This window comes from Anabrus simplex, chromosome 8, assembly GCF_040414725.1.
Source record: "Anabrus simplex isolate iqAnaSimp1 chromosome 8, ASM4041472v1, whole genome shotgun sequence".
Taxonomy (NCBI): domain Eukaryota; kingdom Metazoa; phylum Arthropoda; class Insecta; order Orthoptera; family Tettigoniidae; genus Anabrus; species Anabrus simplex.
Window position 1 is genome coordinate 183,705,884 of NC_090272.1, and position 22,969 is coordinate 183,728,852.

At 36.9% G+C, this 22,969-nt stretch overlaps 1 protein-coding gene across 1 annotated transcript in view; it reads left to right on the forward strand.

Moving 5' to 3' along the window:
* The window catches only part of Oseg4 (intraflagellar transport protein Oseg4), a 337,827-nt gene that overhangs the window by 139,451 nt on the left and 175,407 nt on the right, over positions 1–22,969 (forward strand). The window contains exon 10 of the mRNA XM_067152561.2: positions 721–812. Coding sequence (XP_067008662.1) covers positions 721–812 — 92 coding nt within the window. The remainder of the gene's footprint in view (positions 1–720; positions 813–22,969) is intronic.

Consider the following 22,969-nt stretch of genomic DNA (forward strand, 5'->3'; position numbering starts at 1 on the left):
AGGGAAACAACGTCCAACACACTCCAACTACATTCAATGAAAAGTGGACCAATATTTTAGAGCATATTCACATACTCGACAAGACATTTTAAGCCATTTTTAACTACCAATAAGTATTTTTAATATGTTTGACGCTAAGTATCATTAAGCAACCACCTTCCCCTCCGCACAATCCACACACGACCCTCATTTCCCAACATTAACTTCCTCCCTCAATTAGTCTATAAGTTTTTAGTTTCCCATGGGATAGTTTTTACGATTGACTAAAGAACACACATGTGCTTACTTTTAATGTATTATCACCTAAGCTTTTGTTCGTACAGCTGATGATGACTGCAAAGCAGTTGAAACATATACTGTATTTGTTAATTTTCTTATAGATTTGCAAAAGGCAAAGAATAAAAAATATCGATTAGGTGGAAAAATATTATTGTGATTATTAGACAGTTTTTGTACAGTAATATTTAACGTAAAATAGTGCACTATAAAGATGAGATTTAAAAAGGTTTAAATCACCTGCTGACGAGTCCTTAATGACAATTATAAAAACATGCAGAGTAAAATCATTGTCTTCCCATTCTTTGCTTTGCTATATTCTTGTGTAAATATGGTAAAATCATCTAGTTGAATGACGTTACATCAATGTGTAGCATGAAATAATTTGATGAAGATTTTCAAGTTACTTATATTAATGAACCTTCATGCTCATTATTTGACCAGGTGTTCGCCAGCGTAAGGAGAGACTATACCATGTAGATGACACCCCTTCAGGTGTAGCAGAAGTCATTCAAGATCTAGACAGATCTTACGAGGTTAGTGTGCCTTCATTTCTTATATTAGTATGTAGGTGAATCTGTTTTAGACCAGTGTCACTGCATTACTAGAAAGGCTGTTCTCCTTTGCTATTAGGCTGTGATCACATTTTGATAAATGTTATTATTTCATGTTCTTCACAATGAGGAGTTGGTAGGGTAGAATCTGCTGCACTGTTGTGAAATACTGGATTTTAAAATTTCATACAATCAATCAACCAATCAGTCATCATTCATCTGCATTTAGGGCTGTTGTCCAGGTGGCAGATTCCCTATCAGTTGTTTACCTAGTCTTTTCTTAAACAATTTCAAAGAATTTGGAAATTTAGTACAGTATACATTTCCTGTGATAAATTATTCCAATCTCTAATTCCTCTTCCTATAAATGAATATTTGCTCCAATTTTTCCTTTTGAATTCCAAATTTATCTTCATATATTATGATCTTTCCTACCTCTGAAAGCTCCACTCAAGCTTATTCATCTACTAATGTAATTTCACACCATCTCTCCCCCGACAGGTCGGATCATCTGAAGATCTGTAACCTTTATTTATGACCCCATTAATGTGTTTACCCCAATGAAGATCATTCCTTATATTAACACCCAAGTACTTACAATGATCCCCATGAGGTACCTTCACCCCATCGACACAATTATTAAAACTGAGAGGAATTCTCCTCTTGGTAAAACTTAACCTGACTTTTCATCCCATTGTACAACCTGACTTTTCATCTCATTGTTCACATGAATGGTTTATCGATGAAAGGGATGAAATATTAGAGATAAAATTAGTTTGTGATAATATGAAGGCGGTGGGAATTAGAGGAACATACAGGCCTGGAAGAGAGGAAAGAGACATGGAAATATTTGAGAAATAATAATGATATGGTAATAATTGGGGGAGATCTAAACTTGCCTGAAGTTGAATGGAATGGAGTGCAAGTGAAGCCCATGAACAGAAACTGGCAAATAAGTTAATTTGGGAGGGAGGATTTGCACAAGTAGTACAAGAACCGACTCGTCTCAATAACTTGCTAGATGTATTCTTGGTTAAACCATGGGAAATTGTTGATAAAACTGAGGTAATTGAAGGAATAGGTGGCCATAAGGCTGTAATAATGGATGTAGGACTCGTACCAAAAATGCTTAATAAGAGGGTCACACAAGAAAGAAATTATACAGAAAAACTAAAGTTGATGAATTTGGGATTTAGCTTAAATCACAATTCAGTTGTTGGAAAAGTGAAGGGAGTAATGTGAATACACTTTGGGCTAAATTTAAGGAATCATTTGGGAAGGAGAGAAGAGATTTGTACCTCTTAAGAAGGATAAAATGACCTCAGACCCTGTTTATTATATAAGGGAAATAAGAAAATGAAAAAGAAAATGGAGAATAGTAAAACAGGAAAATCAAAGAGGGTAGGGAGAAGAGAGAAACTAGAAAACACCTAATGAGGGAACTGAATAGAGTGAAAAAGGAAGCAAAAGAGAATTATACGAATGGCATACTTCAAGAGGGTAATGACCACAAAGGGAAATGGAAAAAGCTGTATTCATGTATTAGGAATCAAAAAGGAAAAGGAATCCAAATTCCTACAATGGTGGGAGAAGGGGGTGAACACTATTCAACAGACACTGAGAAAGCAAATCTATTTAGTAGGGAATTCAGAGGTTCAGTAGAAGATTGTCAGGAGTTGGAAACCGTAATAGAAGATAGAGAGGGAGAGACACATAGGGAAACAAGAAGCTTCACATTCACGAATGAAGATATTTTCAGAGAAATTCAACTGCTTCGGCAAGGAAAAGCAGCAGGAAGTGATCAAATTACTAGGGAGGTATTAAAGACAGTGGGGTGGTACATAGTGCCTTATTTAAAATTTCTCTTTGACTCCGTCATAAATATTAGTGTAATACCAAAATAATGGAAGGAATCTATAATAATACCAATTTATAAAGGAAAGGGTGATAAAAGGAAACCAGAGAACTACAGACCAATCAGCCTGACCAGTATAGTTTGTAAAATACTGGAGAGTTTAATAGCAAAGTACATCAGAGGGATATGTGATGATAAAAATTGGTTCATGAGGAGCCAGTATGGATTTAAAAAGAAATTTTCTTGTGAGGCACAACTGGTGGGATTTCAGCAGGACATATCAGATCAGTTGGATTCAGGAGGCCAGTTAGATTGGATAGCCATAGATCTTTCCAAAGCCTTTGATAGAGTGGAACATGGAATATTATTAAAGAAATTGGAGGGAATGGGATTGGACATAAGGGTTATACGTTGGATAAGAACATTTCTAAATTCAAGGGTTCAGAAAGTCAAAGTAGGAAATAATGTATCACAGGAAGAGAAAGTTTGGAAGGGAATTGCACAGGGTAGTATAATCGGTCTGTTACTTTTCTTAATATACACAAATGATTTAGGGAATAATATAACATCAAAAATAAGATTGTATGCAGATGACATAATTGTTTATAGGGAAATAAATAACATTGAGGATTGTTCAGAATTACAAAGGGACCTTGAGAGTATCCAACAATGGGTTGAAGAAAATAATATGAAGGTTAATGGAGGCAAATCAACTGTTACAACATTTACAAACAGAAGCTTTAAAACTGAATTTTAATACACTTTGGATGAGGTAGTTATCCCAAAAGCTGGCAAGTGCAAATACTTGGGTGTGAGATTTGAAAGCAATTTGCACTGGAAGGGTCATGTTGATGACATTGTTGGGAAAGCATACAGATCGTTACATGTCATAATGAGGCTACTTAAAGGATGCAACAAAGAATTAAAAGAAAAAAAGTTACTTAAGTATGGTTCGTCCATTGTTGGAATATGCAAACATTTTTTGGGATCCTCACCACGAATACCTAATAAAAGAAATAGATAGTGTGCAGAGGAAGGCAGCCAGATTTGTAACAGGGGATTTCAGGAGAAAAAGTAGTATATCAGAAATGTTAGAGGAGCTTGGGTGGGAAACTTTAAGTAAGAGAAGGGAGAAAACTAGACTTACAGGATTATATAGAGCCTATACAGGAGAAGAAGCATGGGGAGAAATCCGTGAGAGGCTTCAGTTGGAAAATAATTATATCAGCAGAACTGACCATAAGTATAAAATTAGAAGGAATTTTAGCAGAAGTGATTGGGGTAAATTTTCATTCATTGGGAAGGGCGTGAAGGAGTGGAACAGTTTACCAGGGGTAGTGTTTGATCCTTTTCCAAAATCTGTACAGATATTCAAGAAGAGAATAAACAGCAACAGGGAAAATAAATGAAATGTTAGAGGGCATCCGACCAGTGCAGGCTATTGTAAATAAAAAATGTGTGTGAAAAAGTTAATTCCATCCTCTGGTCCATGGAGTTTGGACAGCCAAAGTAGGGGACTGCCTGTAGGAGTGAAGTACAGTGGGTACTTCGAGGGCCCTGGGTCCGCAACGGTAGGTGTGAAGGCCCTTCAGGAACTCTGAAAAGTGGTGGCAAAAGGGGCTCTGGTTAAGATGCAGCAGGTTGTTATGCTACTTAGGTTCCAAAATGGGTAAAAAATAATAATAATAAATGCAATGTAAATTTTAATTTTATACCAGTTGCATATTATTATTTGAAGTATTCCACATACTGTATATGAGTTGACTATGATTGTAAGTATAGGAGATATTATAAGTAGAATTTTGTAAACAATATAAATTTATTGAAGATGATCTGTTTGTTTAATAGAAAAAATTGTTAGTGTAAATTGTATATTATTTTATTCTAGAATTATTTTCTTCTCCTCTTGTTAATTTAAAATTTGGTGCTTGACAATAATGTATTTTAGTGTACCATTTGCCACTGAGGTAGACACCTCATTTGCAAATAAAGAGATTTTGATTTTTGATTTGATTTACATTCATACCATTGTCTGCTGTCCATCTCACAACATTGTCGAGGTCTTTTTGCATATAATAAGGTAGGAAAGGGTCCACCTATTCAATACACATGTGTGAAAATGATGTAAGCTGTGTTATCATGGAAACATCATAGGGACTAGTTTTGACCTTACATTATGAGGTCATCCTCAGCCATTACGTTAACCATAAATTGGTAAATTATTGAATAATGAACACTGAAACACAAAACATTTAAAATATGTAGTGAAATGAAATACTTTAAAATCTAGAGTCCTTGATGACAGTTATAAAAACATGCAGAGTAAAATCATTGTGTTCCCATTCTTTGCTTTGCTATATTCTTGTGTAAATATGGTAAAATCGTCTAGTTGAATCACGCTACGTCAATGTGTAGCATGAAATTAAACATATCTAATTCTTGATGCATTATTGTACAGTTGTTATTTGTTGGATATAATGTATAATAATCTGGTTACGCTGGCTGAGAGGGACATCTATAACACTGGATCTGTGGACTAAAGTGGCCCAGAAGACAGGCTTATGTGGTTGTCAGTATGTTTTAAAATGGTTTGGTCAGAATAGTGGGGGGAGGAAGGGAAAAAATAAAGGGAGAGAGCTCGAGAGAGAAAATCAGCTACAGTTGAAGAATAGAAAAGAAGAGAAACAACCTCTGTTATACGAGACTCACCCCCGCCCGTTTGCAGAACTTCGTGTGGGTCTTATGACTTCAGTAACATGTATCACGCTTAGCACAACATATGAACTGAGACTATCTGTGAGAATGTGTTTGGGGAGAGGTGGGGGCAGCAGGAGGGGAATGGAGAGCCAATGGGAACTAAGGTTTCTATTCCTACTGGATTTGTATTTATATTTGTATGTATTATAACAGAATACAGCTTGAATTAAATAACCGTATTCAGAATCCAGTCAATTCTATCAGCAAGTTCGATATCTGCTCTGGAATAAACAAGTGCCGCTAAGATCAAAACAAACTCTGTTTCAAACATAGCCTACTTTGTCCCTATATTGAATTATGGATTGGAAAGATGCACAACTACCAAAAAAGATGACAGCAGGCTTCAGGCTTCAAAAATGAAGTTTCTAAGAAGCATACTTCAAAAGACTTAGGAAAGACAAAATTAGAAATGAGAAAATTAGAGAACAAGCTGGAATAAATTAGTCCCTGAAGGAGACCATAACTAGTGCACGTTTGCGATGGTTTGGTCACATCAAATGTATGACAGAAAGAAGAATTGCAAAACAATGGTTGCATACTTAGATTACTGGAAAGAGACCTGTTGGAAGACCTAGGAGGAGATGGCTGGACCAAGTGAAGGAAGATACCACATCCAAAGGAATCAAATGGGATGAAATCTTGAAGGAGCAGTGGTACATAAATAGACTAAAATGGAGAGCGCTCGCAAACCATACCTGGGAAACTGGAGTGGAAACTTGATGATGATGATGATGATGATGATGATGAACCTGGGATAATTACATAAAATAAGATGGTTGGTATTTCTGAAATACTGTATAGTTATAGTTGTAATGAGGAAAGCAACGGGAAACTACCTCACTCCTCATTTCCCTAGTACGCCTCTTCATTGATGCCTAATAATAATAATAATAATAATAATAATAATAATAATAATTGTTACAGGGATACCGTGGTTTACAGAGGGTAAAGAAGGTGTGGACATGAATGGGCGGATATGCGAAAATCGAAAGATTGATTTAAAACTTTAAAATTGGCAGTTTTATTTCTTTTCCTAACCTTTACCTTTTCTTTTCTCTTCAAATCTTAATACTTTGCCAAGTACTTAACAATATTAGTTACAGAACATTAGGTCACAAGCTTGAAAAACACTTTTAGAGAGTTCTAGAATAATCAGATAACAAATTTACAGGCTGAGCTTGAAGCTCACAATTACAATTTTCACCTGAGCACTGCTCCTTTAAAACATTAGTCAAGGAGACGAACCTCCCAATTTCTTTTACACCACTAGTAAGAGCCTCTTTGCTCTACAAATTTGCACTTACAAATCTCTTTTTCAAAATTTCACGTCTTCCAGGCCTATCAAAAGCACAACCTACATTTAACAAAATCCAACAGTATTCACTGTCTTAAATGCTCAACAGCCTAATATCTTTAACATGAGAAGAATTCAATTTAACAGAGGTAACAAGTACCCATTCTATACAAGGCCTTTGGTAAAAACAAAAGGTTAAAGTTACTGGCTCAAAAAGCAAAATAGTGAGGAGATGAACACTTGCACTCCTTAAACTTTATATTAAATGCATAAAACCCTATTTGGCCTTATGGCCCGACGTTACTGAGCCTAAGCCTACACTACTGAGGTAACTAGATGGAGAAAATTAAAGTTACAAAAATTACAAGTTACAAAATCATAGTCACCTCACTCTCTATTCCTTGATTCTGGTTAAGTTATTTCGGCTTGATAGAAATTTACATTTTAAAGTTTGAAATCTACATTTTAGAAAAATAAAGTTACATTACTAAGGATTTGAAACCTTCCCCTCAAGCTAGCTTTGAAAGTCAATAAAAGTTTAAGCTGCCATTACCTTGAGCTGGTGGACTTCCCGAAGATGGATAAGGCGGCCCCCCGCCTCCGTTACGAATACACACTTAGACTGGAGCGATCACAAAGACAACCTGGTCTGAAAATGTGCCAGCATTTATACCCTAGGGGAAAGTTCCAGAAAACTCTGGGCTGAGGCCCTGACACATACCCAATTCTCATTGGATAATCAAATAACTACCAGGAAGTTCTGATAGGCAGAAAAATAAATATTCAAAATTTTTCATTGGCCAACATCTTAAGTTGGCGGGAAGAGATAGAAGTGTTGATAACTTTAGAACATCAAAAAACAAAAACGACACATTGCAGTTTAGAAAACCTTTATGTACAAAATTTATCCAGAATTTTAATAGTTCATGTTCACACCAGAAGGCACAGCATAAGTTTATAGTAGAGACATCTGTTGACAAATGTCCAAACTTCTTGTACCAGTTGTTTCATGGTTTACTTTACAGAGGGCCTTATCCAAGGCACTTAATTTGAATGTAACAGGGCGGGTGTACCTCCGGTACGATAATATTTATTTATTTATTTATTTATTCATTTATTTATTTATTTATTTATTTATTTATTTATTTATTTATTTATTTATTTATTTATTTATTTATTTATTTATTTATTTAACAACTTTTTCCTTTCCCAAAACTTCTTCATTCTGGATGATCTTTTGATCTTTAGTAATTTTCAATTGATCTAAATCCATTTGTATTTCTCTGAACTATGTGTTTTTGTTTTACTATTACTCCATATTGAAACAACTATTCGATTACTTTTTGAAGAATAAAATCAATAATAATTGGTTCAAAGAAGTTCAGGACGATTTGGAAGAATTGGGTATAACTCGGCAACAAATCAAAGACAGAAAAGAGAAGAGGATTTTGAAGAACAAAAGCATAAGTCTCAAACTAAAAGCAGTTGAACGGAAACAATATACTATATCGGACACACAAAGGGCTTCCAGGTCGGAGAGGATGAAAAAGTTCTGGGAGAAGAAGAAGAAGAAATTAACTCAAATGTATTGATTTCAGTGCTCCAATGTGGGCGTAAAATATGTAAATAAATAATAATACCACCTCAGCTACTGTGTGCAGACATTTTAATTTGATGCTGTCTGGCTTTCTGCTCGTCAGTTTTGACGTTCCGTTGTACTCTAGGCCTACTAGATGGCATATAGAGTAAACCGAATCTCTCTTGGGCGTTTGTGGCTGAGATTTAATGAATTTTGTAAGGTAAACACCAGAGATCTTTTACATGCCAACATCATACAATATGGAGTGTCGAATGGACTTTTTTTTCTGCCCTTCAAAATTCCGGCTCCCTCTGCAGGGTTTGAACCCGCTGTCTTGGGATCTGGAGGCCGACACTCTACTACTGATCCACAGAGGCAGCTGTCCAATAGATGTATATTTGTGATTAAAGTCAGACATATGCTGACCCTTGGCAGAAAATTATTACAGTTATTACATTTAAGTTTGTAAACCCCACACTAGACTGTTCCTGCAGTAGCGCACACTTTGCTTACATTCCACATTCAATCCTTAACAAGCAATTTTAATAGAATGTCATACCTGTTTTTCTTGTCAACTTTCTTGGGCACTGTTCTGTGTTGACTTCAAAAAGGAAACTCTCTTTTACACAATTATTCTTCCATCAGGTGTACTGCTTTACTTATTAATCATCAGTCATTGTTGTTAGATTTGCGTAACAAGAATATTGTCTCCAGCACTCAGGAAGTGTTTCATGAAGAACACAGACATACGGTTTTTTGCAAAAGACTGATACCCATCTTCATCAAGATGGACATTTTTATATAATACTTTGTTGTCAATTTTAATTATTTTTTAACTTTATGTTGCACCTTTTTCCACTCATTGTTTTGTATGCAGTGGAAGAAGGCATAAATATTTGGCCAAAACATGTACCAAAGTTTTTAAGTGTTTTCTAATATAGGCTATATTGGATTGTATTGACTAAGGTGGAAGTTTTTCTCATTGTTCAATGGCATTTTGTGTATTCACCATATATGGTGCAACATCAGTTAAGAACAGTGAAACATTTTCATGTTTTATGCCATATAGCCATAAAATAAACATGTTTTTATCAAACAGTTTACATATGGATTGATGGTTCACTTCTAAAGCACTTCTGTTGTAAGAAGAAATATTTTGAGGAGGCATATTCAGTTCCAGTATACCTATGACAACATTTGCAAGAGAACGTCCCTCCTGATCACTTGTCTAATCTATAGAAATGAAGATATTTTTATTCTCCACACAGCTGTGAATTCTTCCTGTCATATTTCTGTAACTTCTTTCCAAGTAAACTTTTTTAAGGGTTGATTCATCTGAGATATTCTGCAGCGTTTTTACTATTGCAAAAAAATTACATAATGAGGGATTAATGATTTTTGCAAGTGGGACGTTAGCACTAACTAAAGCTTGACAAAGATCTGCATAAAATGATGACTGTTGGAAGATTTTCCAGTACCTACTTTGACTAAAAAGTAATTGCAATGTTTTCTTCTCTCTTGCTTATATAGCAGCCTGTACATGTATGGCATCCGATATGTTGCTGTACAGTAAAATGCTTTTCTTCATTTGATGTAATATCACACACCTTACAAAATAATATACTTCCATCAGTGGCTAATACTGTACTTTGTCCAATTTAGACTCCCAATTGTAACAGAAAACTTCATTTACTTTGACTTTTGGCATTTTCTGCATGTCTTCACTTGTCAGAAACAGAGTACCAACTGCCATTCACTACACAGTGATAGCATGGTTGGATTGAAGCAATGGAAAGTCCTGCAGTAGCTTGTGTACCAGGTGTATGCACAAGTCTTTACCAGTTTCACTAAGAGATGGCGCCAGCGAACAGTACGCAGCGTATGAATTTGACACATACATCAGTTTGTCCGTCTGATATTAACCTACCAACACACACAAGTTGAGTCCGCCAAACACTAGCATCTGCGTTGTATCGTTGCGTGATCATGTCGACATTTGTTCCAGAAAAAGAACATTTGTGGCACACATTGCTTTTCTTATTTAATCAAAATAAAAAGGCTGTGGAAAGTCATTGTTTGCTGGTAGAAACATATGGTGTACACGCTCCATCAATTAGAACATGTGAGACATGATTTCGGCAATTTAAACTTGGTGATTTCAATGTGAAAGACAGTGTGCGCTCTGGTAGACTACAAAAGTGCGAAGACGAGTAATTGCAGGCGTTACTGGATGATGACCCAACTTGAAACTCAACAGCAATTGGCACAAGCATTAAATGTGTCGCAAGAAACAATCAGCAGACGTTTACGAGCAATGGGGAAGATCATTTAACTTGGTAAATGGGTTCTACACAATTGAATGAATGGCAAATGGAAAATCGCAAAATCACTTGTGAAATGCTGCTTCAACACTACGAAAGAAAATAATTTCTGTAGCAAATTATGACGGGTGACGAAAAATGGATTTATTTTGAAAACCCGAAGCGGAGAAAATTGTGGCTGACCCCTGGTGAAGCTGGTCCTTCAATACCAAGGCCAGATCGCTTCGGCAAGAAGACCATGCTTTGTGTCTGGTGGGACCAGAGCGGTATTGTGTATTATTAGGGTCCGTATTTTTTTGTAAGAGCGATACGCACAAATTTTTTTCATATCTTCTTTCTTGCCTATATATGACCTTCTAGGTACTTAAAGCACCGTATTTTAGCAAAATGACCCGCGAAACATCGCAAAATCTGATTTATTGCATGAATTGCATAAATAATCACGAAATATTCCCCACTTGGTACGATAAGTGCGAAATAGTATCGGAAAAGCTCTCCAATAAACGTTTAAATGACCGGGTGAGTTGGCCGTGCGGTTAGGAACACACAACTGTGAACTCGCATCTGGGAGATAGTGGGTTTGAACCCCAATGTCGGCAATACTGAAGATGGTTTTCCATAGTTTCCCATTTTCACACCAGGCAAATGCTGAGACTGTACCTTAATTAAGGCCATGGCCGATTCCTTCCCATTCCTAGGCCTTTCTTGTCCCATCGTCGCCATAAGACCTATCTGTGTCAGTGCGACGTAAGGCAACTAACAAAAAAAAGTTTAAATGCTTCTGACAACTTTACTGTTGTTTTCTTCTCAGTTGCTTGATAGCGCCATATATTCTCTACAGAAATGCACACAAAGTGATGCACGCTGTGTATCGGAAGTATGTGTATTCAGTTCCGCGATCTCTAAGGCAATCGATAAAAATCGATATCTGTTATCAGTCACAGCAAATGGTGATGTGGTCGTAACAAGACTGGTTGTAGATACATCAGTGCGCATTATATTCTTTGGCAGTGTGAGTACGCTCCCTATGAACCTTTTTCGGCAAATACACAGCATTTAAGTATAAAAATGACGAAAACTAAAGTCACAACTGTTTTTTCAAGGGCTGAGGAAAACAGCAGTGAGGGGCTCTGTGTATTTGATGCTGCAAGAAAGATTTTAATATATAAATAGGCCTACTGTAATGTTCGTATTACATGGAAACAAAAGACACGGGCAATAAACGCTGCAGAGAATCAGAAACACACAAAAAGAAGAATAATGAAACAAATGAACATAATTCTAAGCGGCAAATAACAACCGGCTATACTTTACCCAACGCAAAGAAGCTGCAAATTGATAGAGAACAATTTGTAATAGACACAACAAAATCATTCATTCAAGCTAACATTCCTCTAGAAAAATGAGATAATCCTGGTATAAGGAAGTGGATGAATATAAAAGGAAAGATAAATAATACTGTCTTTATTTAAAATATGATGGTATTTTTAGGCCTGTTGTAAATAAATCACCTAGTTGAGTGGTAATAATATTGTTTTTACGCCCCACTAACTACTTTTACGGTTTTCGGAGATGCTGAGATGTTATCCCACAGGAGTTCTTTTACGTTCCAGTAAAGATAGTGACACAGGGTTGGCATATTTGAGCATCTTCAAATACCACCGGACTGAGCCAGGATCGAACCTGCCAACTTGGATTCAGAAAGCCAGCGCCTTAACTGTCTGAGGTTCTCATCCACGGCCAGAGAGCACCAGCATATCCATGAACATCTTCCAGGACTATATGGCTTTGCAGAAAAGCTGTGAAAGCAGATCTGGTAGAGGAGAAGAAGGAAGACATTGTTAGTGAAGTTTTAGGAGGTTGGATAGAAGACCACAGTGAATTTGCATCCAAGTGTTCGCAAGCATTATGGTTTCCGACGTGTAATGTGGACAGTGAGGGGGCTTCTTTGCTTACACAAAGTTACTTTCTGATTGTCGCATAACTCTGCATGCTGATAATGTTGAAATTATGCTTAGTTTGTATTTTGGAGACAATTCAAAATGTCAAAAAATGTAGGCTATGTATAAATTCATATTACAGGGCAGATCATCTAACTTCATTTCGAGGTATCAGTGATTTGTAGTTTTATTTCTATAACATTTTGTATATTTGGTTGTTCTAAGATTTTATAACAAGGACACATTATAAGAGTTCACTTTAAAAACCCTTCTCACAAAATTAGTTATATTTACCCATACTATAAGCAAGATTTCACAAGAAACATAGATCATTATGGCAGTTTTATTTCATGAAATACCCACTGAAATAGTGTTATTATTCTCACTGAAATCAACAGGTTTTTTTTTTTTCACCAAAAAATAAGGCCCTTTATTATGAACTCTTGAAGCCCGGCAAAACCGTTAATGCACAATGCAGGATTAATTTAAAGCATGCATTGGTCGAAAGACGACTGGAATGGGCCAGAAGACGTGGAAAAGTGATTTTGTTACACGATAATGCGCCGCCTCACACAGCAAAACCCGTGAGAAAGACACCTTGAAATCTCTTGGATGGGACATCCTTTCGCACCTGCTGTACTACCCCGGCCTGGGCCATCTGACTATCACCGGTTTGCAGCAATGGGGCACACACTCGCAGAGCAGCACTTTAGCGATTTCGAGGAAGTTGGAAAATGGCTCGACAAATGTTTTCCTGCAAAAGACAAGCAGTTTTTCTGGCATGGTATTCATAATTTACCTGAAAGATGGGTGAAGTGTGTAGAAGCCGATGGCCAATATTTTGAATAAACAAAAAATGAATTTCCCTTGAAAATTACGTGCTTTCTTTACCACAAAAACCGACAAGAACTTATGCATACACCTGGTAATTGGGTCAAAGTCAGGATGATGCAACGGGAGCTATTATCACACAAGCTAGTAGGTCACCTTATAGCCTAAGAATTACAAGAGTGTTTTTTCTTCAATGTAGGAAAAGTACATTCTGACAGCTAAAGAGGTAAGAAAATTGTAAAAGAATGAAAATTTCCTCAAAAATGACCAGCAGACAAAAAAAAAGAAAGTAAAATATTTTCATTCATGTTGAGGCAAAAGAAATTTAGGTCATATCTGGCATTCTGTGATATCTCAGAAAAAACAGATGACATATCAACTTCTGAGCCTTAGTAATATGAATGGACCTGCACTGCAGTAAAGGAATTTGATCCTGCAAGGTCTGTGTACCAGTGGTTTTCTTTTTAGAAGCAAGACCACAAGGCACATTCATGGTCACAAATGACAATGCAAGAATTTGATCATTATTCTGTAAGATTTTAAGCCTATGTTCAATATGTTTTGAATTTTGTAAAATAAAGCTGACATTAGCATTTTTAACTAATTGGTTGCCAGCGTTTCGCCCTCATGTGCTAGGGTAAAACGCTGGCAACCAAGAATGAGTTGGCTGGAAAATTTATAATGTCCAATAACGGACCATTTACATTGGTGTTTAAACGTTTACGTTAGAAAAAGTAATACTGAGTAATATTGCCACATGATTCTTGATTATTTATAGGTATCAGGTTGGTGGGATCCTTGTTAGCTCCTAAACTTTTGGGATGGTTCCTCAGTTCAGAGAATATTTCTGCACCCCTGTTGTAAAGACAATCTGATGGAAGTATAAAATTAAATTTGTTTTACATTCTAAGTTCTTCACAGCCTCCAGCATTTATTTCTTTAGAAATGATCTACCACATTCTAAAACCTGACAAACTGTAACTTCACAAGGAACTTGGCACATTTGCAACATCCACTGTTCTTTTATGAACTTTTTTACTGTGCTGACTGTGGTGTGAAGCAAGTAGCAGGAGGATTTAAACTTCTTTCAGTATTTTCAATACAGGGTTCATTGTTCTTACAGCAGACTGTCTGATGTTAGTGTTTGGGGACCTTCAACTGTAAACTATTTGGCCTAAAACGATTAGTTTTGTATTTCATATTACCAAGACTGTGACCAGACCATTGCTGAGCAGAGTAGAAAATAAAATAGAAGAAAATGTGGAAGAACACCAATGTTTTAGAATAGAAAGAAAGAATATACCCAGGATCACTACGCATCAACAAAAGTTGTATGGTCCAACTGTAATTGTGAAGATTTGTGCGACAGCTAATCTTCCTCATAATCTACCTAAGAAGTTGTAGGTAAAAGGCATGACTGCAGAAAGGACGAAATATCAGCTCCACAACATTCGAGAGTACTGCACAGCAGAAACAAGGGATTTATTGTGCCCACAGCGAGGCAACATTAAGGCCACTGAACCTGCACCAAGTAGCAAGACAGATTGTGTGCGCAAAAGCAAAAGACATACGTAATTCCAGAAAAATTAGCAACAATTCCATTTTTTTAGTACAGGATACAAGATAGATTAGTAATATAAATCTTTAATTGGATAGTGACTGAGTGTAGTTTCTGAACTATCTTTTAAAATATTCAATTTTCATTCATTCAACTTTGCTAATCGGCCAACTATGGACCACGATAAGCCTCACTTTACATTCTGGCATCTGTCCATTTTTCTCTTGATCCACATCGTCTTCATTAGCTCACTGTGTTTAGCATGACATTCTTCTGTCCATTTCGCACCAGTTGCCCGTTTTTCGTCTCGAAAGTCACAAAAGTCTTAATGGCTGATCTGAAAAGATTTCGGTCTTGTGCGTCTTCTGCTTGTATGCCCAGTTCTTAAAGATCTTTCTTGACATTAACGTACCATGGCATTGCCGTTTTTAGTTTTGAGTCAAATATACTGAAGATACGTTTCATCCATCGAGAGTCGATCATCCATCGTATATGACCGTAGAAGCGAACTTTGCCTTTGCCTATTGTGTCCGTGATCTTCTTTATCTTAGAGTATACTTCTTCCCTGGATTTTCTAGTGTAGATGCCATTTTTGTAGATTTGGCCAAGTATGGTGTGTAGGATCTTTCTTTCTTTCCTCTCTAAATCTGCAAGCAAACATTTCTCGGACAGGATAAGGCATTCAGATGCATACAGCGATACTTTTTTGATGACAGTGTTGTAGTGACGAATTTTTGTGTTCAGCACTTTTTGTTGTATATGTTGCGGGTTGTTTGGAAAGTGACTACCATTTTCTCGATTCTTGCTGCTATGGCCTCTTTGTCAAGTCTATTTTGTTGAATCCATTCCCCAAGGTATTTAAATTTATTAACACGGTTTATCGTTCCGTATTTGGTGTTTAGTTGTGCCGTATCATCTTTGATGTTCAACATTACTTCTGTCTTTTGAAACGAAATTTGGAAACCGTTTGTTCTGCCACTTCCTTCAACACATTGGTCTGTTCTGTTGCACTTTCAAAATTTTCTGTCATCAGGGCTATATCATCAGTGAACGCTAAGCAATCTATTTCCACTCCGTTTTTCGTTGTCCCAATCCGGAAGGTTTTGTAAAGGTTTCTTTCTTTTAACGTCTTTCGCCACTCCTGTATTACCTTCCTAATTACGCAGTTGAACAAAAGAAGTGATGGCCCATCTCCCTGTCGAACACCGGTCTTGATCTCAAAGGGTTCAGAGACATCCTTGAAATTTTACTTTGGATTTGGTGTTAGTTAGCTTTGCTCTTATTATCACCAGCAGTTTCTCATTGACTCCCATTTCTGCAAGTATGTTAAGCAACACATCACGGTCGATGGAGTCATATGCTTTCCTGAAGTCTACAAATGTCGATACATAGTTTCGACCTCTCAGCATATATGGTATCTTATTATGATCTTTAGGTTGAGTACCGTATTTGTTCTGTATTTGATCGACCTTTCCGAAATCCTGCTTGGTATTCTCCGAGTTTGTATTCAACTTGCTGTTCTAGTCTTTCAAGGATGGATAGTGACAGGATCTTGTAGGCTACTGACAGAAGAGAAATACCATGGTAACTGTTCACATCTCTTATATTTCCTTTCTTGTGTAAAGGATGGATGAAAGCTAGCTTCCATTCATCTGGTAGTTATTGTTTTTCCCAAATATCTACAACCGTTTGGTGTAGGATGTCAGTTGCTTCTTCCGTTGCATGTTTTCACAGTTCTGCAATCATGGAGTCTTCACCAGGAGCCTTGTTATTTTTCAGTCTCTTTATGTGGCGTTTGATTTCATCACGATTTAGTGGAGGAGATGGCAGGTTTTGGCTCACTGGTTTGTTTGTTTTGATAGGGTTTTCAGGTTTTTCACAGTTTAGGTGGTTGTTAAAATAGCTAAGATTTTGCAGTTTTCTTCATTAGATGTTGCAGGAGTTCCATCTTTCCTGAGAAAGCAAAGGAAAGGTGCCTTGTATCCTTGTACCTTCTTTTTCAAATTCATGAAGTATTCACGGTTTTCACCTCTATGAAAGTCTTGTTCAATCTTGTCCATGAGTTCCTTTTCATACTTGCGTTTCTCACTGCATATTATTTTTGTTGTTTGTGCTTGTTGTGTTTTGTACCTCTTTCAATCTTCTTCTTTTCTCAAGGTGTAATACTTTTTCCAAGCATTCAGGCGATCCTCTAAGGCAGGCCCTCTCAGACGCCCAAAATCTCACGCGTGCAAATCGAGGCGCAAGAGGTCCGTGCACTGTGCATCGCTCCCGCTCGGCAAAGGGGTCGGACCAACGCTACGTCTCTGAGCTACTCGGCTAAGCTCGGCTCAATTCAGCTCGGATTTGGAGCGCTACGCAGCAAGTGAGGAAGAGGGAGACAGGGGGAGCGAGCGAGACAAGCGTGGGGAAAGAGAGAGACTGCGCTATTGCTCCAAATCGAGGAGTGGGGGTCTGCACTCTGGTCAACCAAGCAAAGTCATCTTTTGCACAGTGCATGCACCAAGCACATGCACCCTGAGAGGCCCAGCTCTAAGGTCTTCTTCAATATCAAAATCAAAAAATCTCTTTATTTGCAAATGAGGTGTCTACCTCGGTGGCAAATGGTACACTAAAATACATTATTGTCAAGCACTAAATATTAAATTAACAAGAGAAGAAAATTTTCCTATAATACAATATTATACAATTTACGCTAACAATGTTTTCTATTAAACACGCAGCTCATCCTTAATAAATTTACATTGTTTACAAAATTCTACTTATAATATCTCCTGTACTTACAAATATAGTCAACTGATATACAGTATGTGGAATTACTTCAAATGATACTATACAACTGGTATAAGATTAATATTTACATTGCATTTATTTACTTATTTACTTTTTTTTTTTAACCCGTTCTGGAACCTAAGTGGCATAACGACCTGCTGCATCTTAACCAGAGCCCCTTTTGCCACCACTTTTCATTATTATTATTATTATTATTATTATTATTATTATTATTATTATTTTATATGTACATCTTAAGACAGAATTTCTGCATATTTGAGTGTCTCAAGATCAGAACTTATTTCAAATTTTAATTTCCAGAGAATAAAACTCCTAAATATTTATGAAAATTATTTTACTGCATAAAGCTGGTATTCCTTTATCCAGTGAAACAGTCATATTTTCTTAAATCCTTAATATATTATCAGAGTACTATACCCAATTTTCCAATCGAGTTACTCTAAATTCAATAAATTCTATTTTACAACTTGAAAGTTCCATAAAGTGATCAGTGATCTGGTTTTCACAAAAACGATTGCAAATTTATCTACTAATTCAAAATATAAAATAAACCAAAAATATGATTTTCCACCTTAAGGTCTGGTTTCCTGGAGTGTCACATATATTAACCAAAAAGGCCTTGGAAAAATCAAGAGGATTTGTATTGGGAGAGAAAGAATAATGGCCTTAAATTACGGAAATGATATGGTGGTTTTAGCAGAAACAGAGGATTAATAAAAATGATCATGGCATTGTATAAGGAATGTTGTAGTTGCGTGCAAACACAAGTTGGCAGGACAAGTTGGTTCAAAATAACTAGTGGGCTGAGACAGGGAAGTGTTCTATCACCAATCCTGTTTACAATAGTAATGGATGACATTATGAGAACAGCAAAAGCAGCATATGGAGGAAGAGAAATGAACATGATGTTATTTGCAGATGATATTGTGATTTGGGGAGAAGACGACAGGAAGGTTCAAGAACAGTTGAATGTGGTGAATGGGAAGATTGAAGAATGTGGATTGAAAATAAGTGTAGAAAAGAGTAAAACTCTTGTTATGACTAGAGGGGAGAAAGAAGGGAAAGGTCAGATTAGACTTGCAGACAAGCCCCTGGAAGTAGCGGAAACGTTTAAATACCTGGGGAGTGAATTAATGGAGAATGCTCGACTGGATGCTGAGATTAGTAAAAGGATTCAAGCTGGAAGTTGTTTCTATCATAGTGTAAAAAATATGTTATGGGACAAAGATGTGCCAATGGAAGCAAAGGATACTATGTACAAGATGTATTACGTACCCATAACAACTTACGGAGCAGAAACTTGGACAGTGACAAAGAAGGATGAGAGTCGAATACAGGCAGCCGAAATGAAATTCTTGAGGAGTTTGATACAGAAGAGTAGACGAGACAAAATAGGGAATGAGAAAATCCGGGAAGAAATTGGAGTGGAAAAAATGAATGATAGAATAGAGAAGAGCCGACTAAGATGGTTTGGGCACATAAAGCGAATGAGCGACGAAAGAATGCCAAAAAAGGTGATGGAAATGCAAATCCAAGGAAGGAGAAGCCGTGGATGACCACGATTGAGATGGAAGGATACCATCCAACACAGCATTATAGAAAGAAACCTAGACTGGAACACTGTGTTGGAGGAGGAGTGGTGGAAAGACCGAAGAAAGTGGAGAGGAACCATATTTGCCCCTACCCGGCTACAGCTGGATAAAGGGAAATGATGATGATGATGATGATGATGATGATGATGATGATGATGATGATGATGAGAGGAAGAACTGCAAGGTATGACAGAGGATTTGTAACAGTGGGGAAATAGTTTCAAAGGATGCTAAAAATGGGCAAGTCAAAAGTGATGAGAATTGGAAAGGAAGTGGACACAGTTAATGCATTACTAGAGGGAACGCTGCTGCTTCTGCTGCTACAGGTTAAGTCATTCCAATATTTGGGATGTTTGCTAATTTGGAATGGAAGCTGTGCTTAGAAAGTAAGAAGCAGAATTCTTGTGGGATAGAGAGCTTTTAGGAGGGTAAAAGATTTGCTGATGGTCAGGAGCATCCCAACTAAATTAAGGAAGAGGTTTGCCAAGTGTTTCGTGTGGAGTGTAGTGTCTTCTGGCTCAATAATGTGGAAAATCAAAAAGCTAGAAGAGAGGTACTTGGAAAGCTTTGAAATATGGTTGTAGCAAAAGTGAAATGAAGAGACAGAATGAAGCATATACTGAGGAGGGTAGGAGAGGATGATAAAGAAGAGCAAAACATCTTGGGTGGATCATATGCTTCAAAGAAATTATCTACAACAGAGGATCATGGAGGGGAAAATAGAAGGAAAGATAGGAAGTTAAAGGAAAAGGTTTGGATTACTTGACAGATGTGAAAAAAGGAAAATGCTCAAGACTGAGAAAAATGGAGGTTGTCCATTTGATACCTGCCTGAGAACAGGTTTACAGAAGATGATTATTTTAAAGAAGAAGCTTAGATTTGATTTTCATGACCCATGTCAGAAAAAAAACAAAGAAAAATTCTTTATGTTACTGCACCCGTTTTGTAAACTAAGTTGATGTTTCCAGAAAAGCCGGGCTGAGTAGCTCAAACGGTAGAGCGCTGATCTTCTGAGCCCAACTTGGTAGGTTTGATCCTGGCTTAGCCCGGTGGTATTTGAAGGTGTTCAGATATGTCAGCCTCGTGTCAGTAGATTTACTGGCATGCAAAAGGAACTTCTGCAGGACAAAATTCTGGCACCTTGATGTCTCCGAAAACCAAAAAAGTGTAGTTAATGGGACGTAAAATAACATAATAATAATTATTATTATTATTACGCCGTCGGTGGAGGCTGTAACTCGATCCGAATATACGTAACATCTTCCTGCATACATTGTCTAGTTCAACTCAGTTTATGGATGTGTTTACGAGACTAAACAGACCAATCCTGGCATAAAACATATGCCCACACAAATCACACTGAATGGATGGAGGAGGGCAGGGTTATAATTGACAGAGTTTTCTTGCTTGTCGCTTGGCCTCTTGATGTCTGCAGCATTCTCTTTCAAACAAGTTGACAGCGGTGGATGTAGTGCTCCGCCTCAGTGAGCGGTCCACAGCACATTCTTCCCATGTCTGTATATCTATAGCAGTTGTCTTCATGTTGTGTTTCAGCTGGTCCTTAAAATGCTTAAGAGGGGCTCCATGAGGTCTACTGCCGGAGCAAAGTTCACCATAAAGAATTTGGTGGGGAAGCCTGGTATCACCCATGCGGTGAACATGGCCTAACCATCTCAGTTGATGAGCGATGATTGTTGCCTCAGTGCCATTTAGCTGCGTTTTGTCGAGAACTGCCGTGTTGGTCACATAGTCCTCCCACTTAATATTCAAGATGAATCTCATTTTCTGTTGGTGGAAGCGCTCAAGATTTTTGATATCACAGCAATTGTGTGTGTCCAATTTTCACAGCCATACAGCAGCGTGGAAATGACAACAGCTTTGTACACCATGAGTTTGGTATCCAGTTTTAGGTCGTTATTCATGAGGACTCTGTGCATTAACTGTCCGAATGCTGCATGAGCAGCCCGAATTCTTTCATCAACGTCTTGTTCACAGGTACACCGTTTAGACAAGATGCTTCCAAGATATGAAAAGTGATCAACCTGTTCCAGTGTTGTGTCTAAGATGGAAATACTGAACTCAGGAAGTGTCATTCCTGGGGCAGGTTGTGCAAGTACCTTTTTTTTTTTCATTAATGGCAAGACCAAAGCAATCACATGCAGTTTTAAAGCAGTTGACTGACTGTTGTAGTTCTGCAGGTGTTAGAGCAGCAGATGTGGTGTCATCGGCATACTGCAGTTCTGTCACCCAGGTAACTAGAGTACATCCTTGTGAGCGAAGTCTTGTCTTCTTCTTCTTGTTGTTATTATTATTATTATTATTATTATTATTATTATTATTATTATTATTATTATTATTATTATTATTATTATTATTATTATTATTATTATTATTATTATTATTATTTCTGGAAGAGAAAAAACATATGTCCGTGAGGAGGATTTCTCTAACAATGATGCTTTAAACTTTAAGATATTGGAGCTTTGGTCTGCTGTAAGTGGTACTCTCTCGTTTATCACCAGATGGCTAACCTTCCCACCATTAGCAATCCTGAAGATGGTTTGCCATTTTCACTCCAGGCAGTTGTTGAGGCTGTACCTTAATTAACCTCTTAACATAGCAATTATTTACAAAATTGTGATTTTTTTACCTTATTTTTTAATTGTTAAAATGGACTCTTCATTGAAAAACAGTGAACGTAGATTTTGCGAACTTAACAGTGAACAGTGAGTTCCTGTTTTAAAATCTTGAGTATACTCATGATATTTTTATGGGTGCTTCTTTTAACTTAAATGTAAAATAAATAACACAGCACTAAACAGATGACAAGTGACATAACATGACATTCAATACTGTACAAGAAAGACATTTTTCATATGTTTGTGGCTGTGTGAAGCAGGATCAACACACTGTGCTACATCACACTCCTTACACATGTACCTGGATTCCCTTCGTGCCTTCTTCCCTCTAGCATCGCGTACACAGAACTATCAGACTCACTAAACTCAATGTTAAACTCTTCTTCACTCTCCATTTTCACCTAACTGACGAAGTATGCTTAGACGGTAATAAATACGGAAAGGCCGCAAAACGAGCTGCCAGAGTCACTGACATCCACTACAATTGAGTCAGAGGCATCTTTTGGCAAAAATAGGAACCTGAAGTAACAATTTTATAAATATCTGATAGAAATACTGAAAAACAACAAGAAACAAGTATCTTCGGGCCTTTAAATTAGGTATCAATCAGTGAGCGACATTCCCGAGTATATTACATGTTATAATTCTCATGTTTAGGTCCGTATTGAAATGTAGAATGAAGTCAAATAAATATTAAAGTTTATTTATTCCACCTGTTCAATACATAAAAAAGATAATGGATTAAATAAAATTATAGGGACTTGTTTTACCCTTTAATTATGGGCATCTTCAGCCTTAATCTCAAACTGAAAGTTGATTAATCAGGTACCTGATTGTAATTAACTTACATATGAATGTGAAGGAAATGTTGGAAATGTGCAAAATGGTTGACAATAGTTATGAAATTCTTAATATCAGGCCTTAATAAAGTCTAAAATACAAATATTCGTCAAATTATAGACTTTCTTGAATGTAGTTAA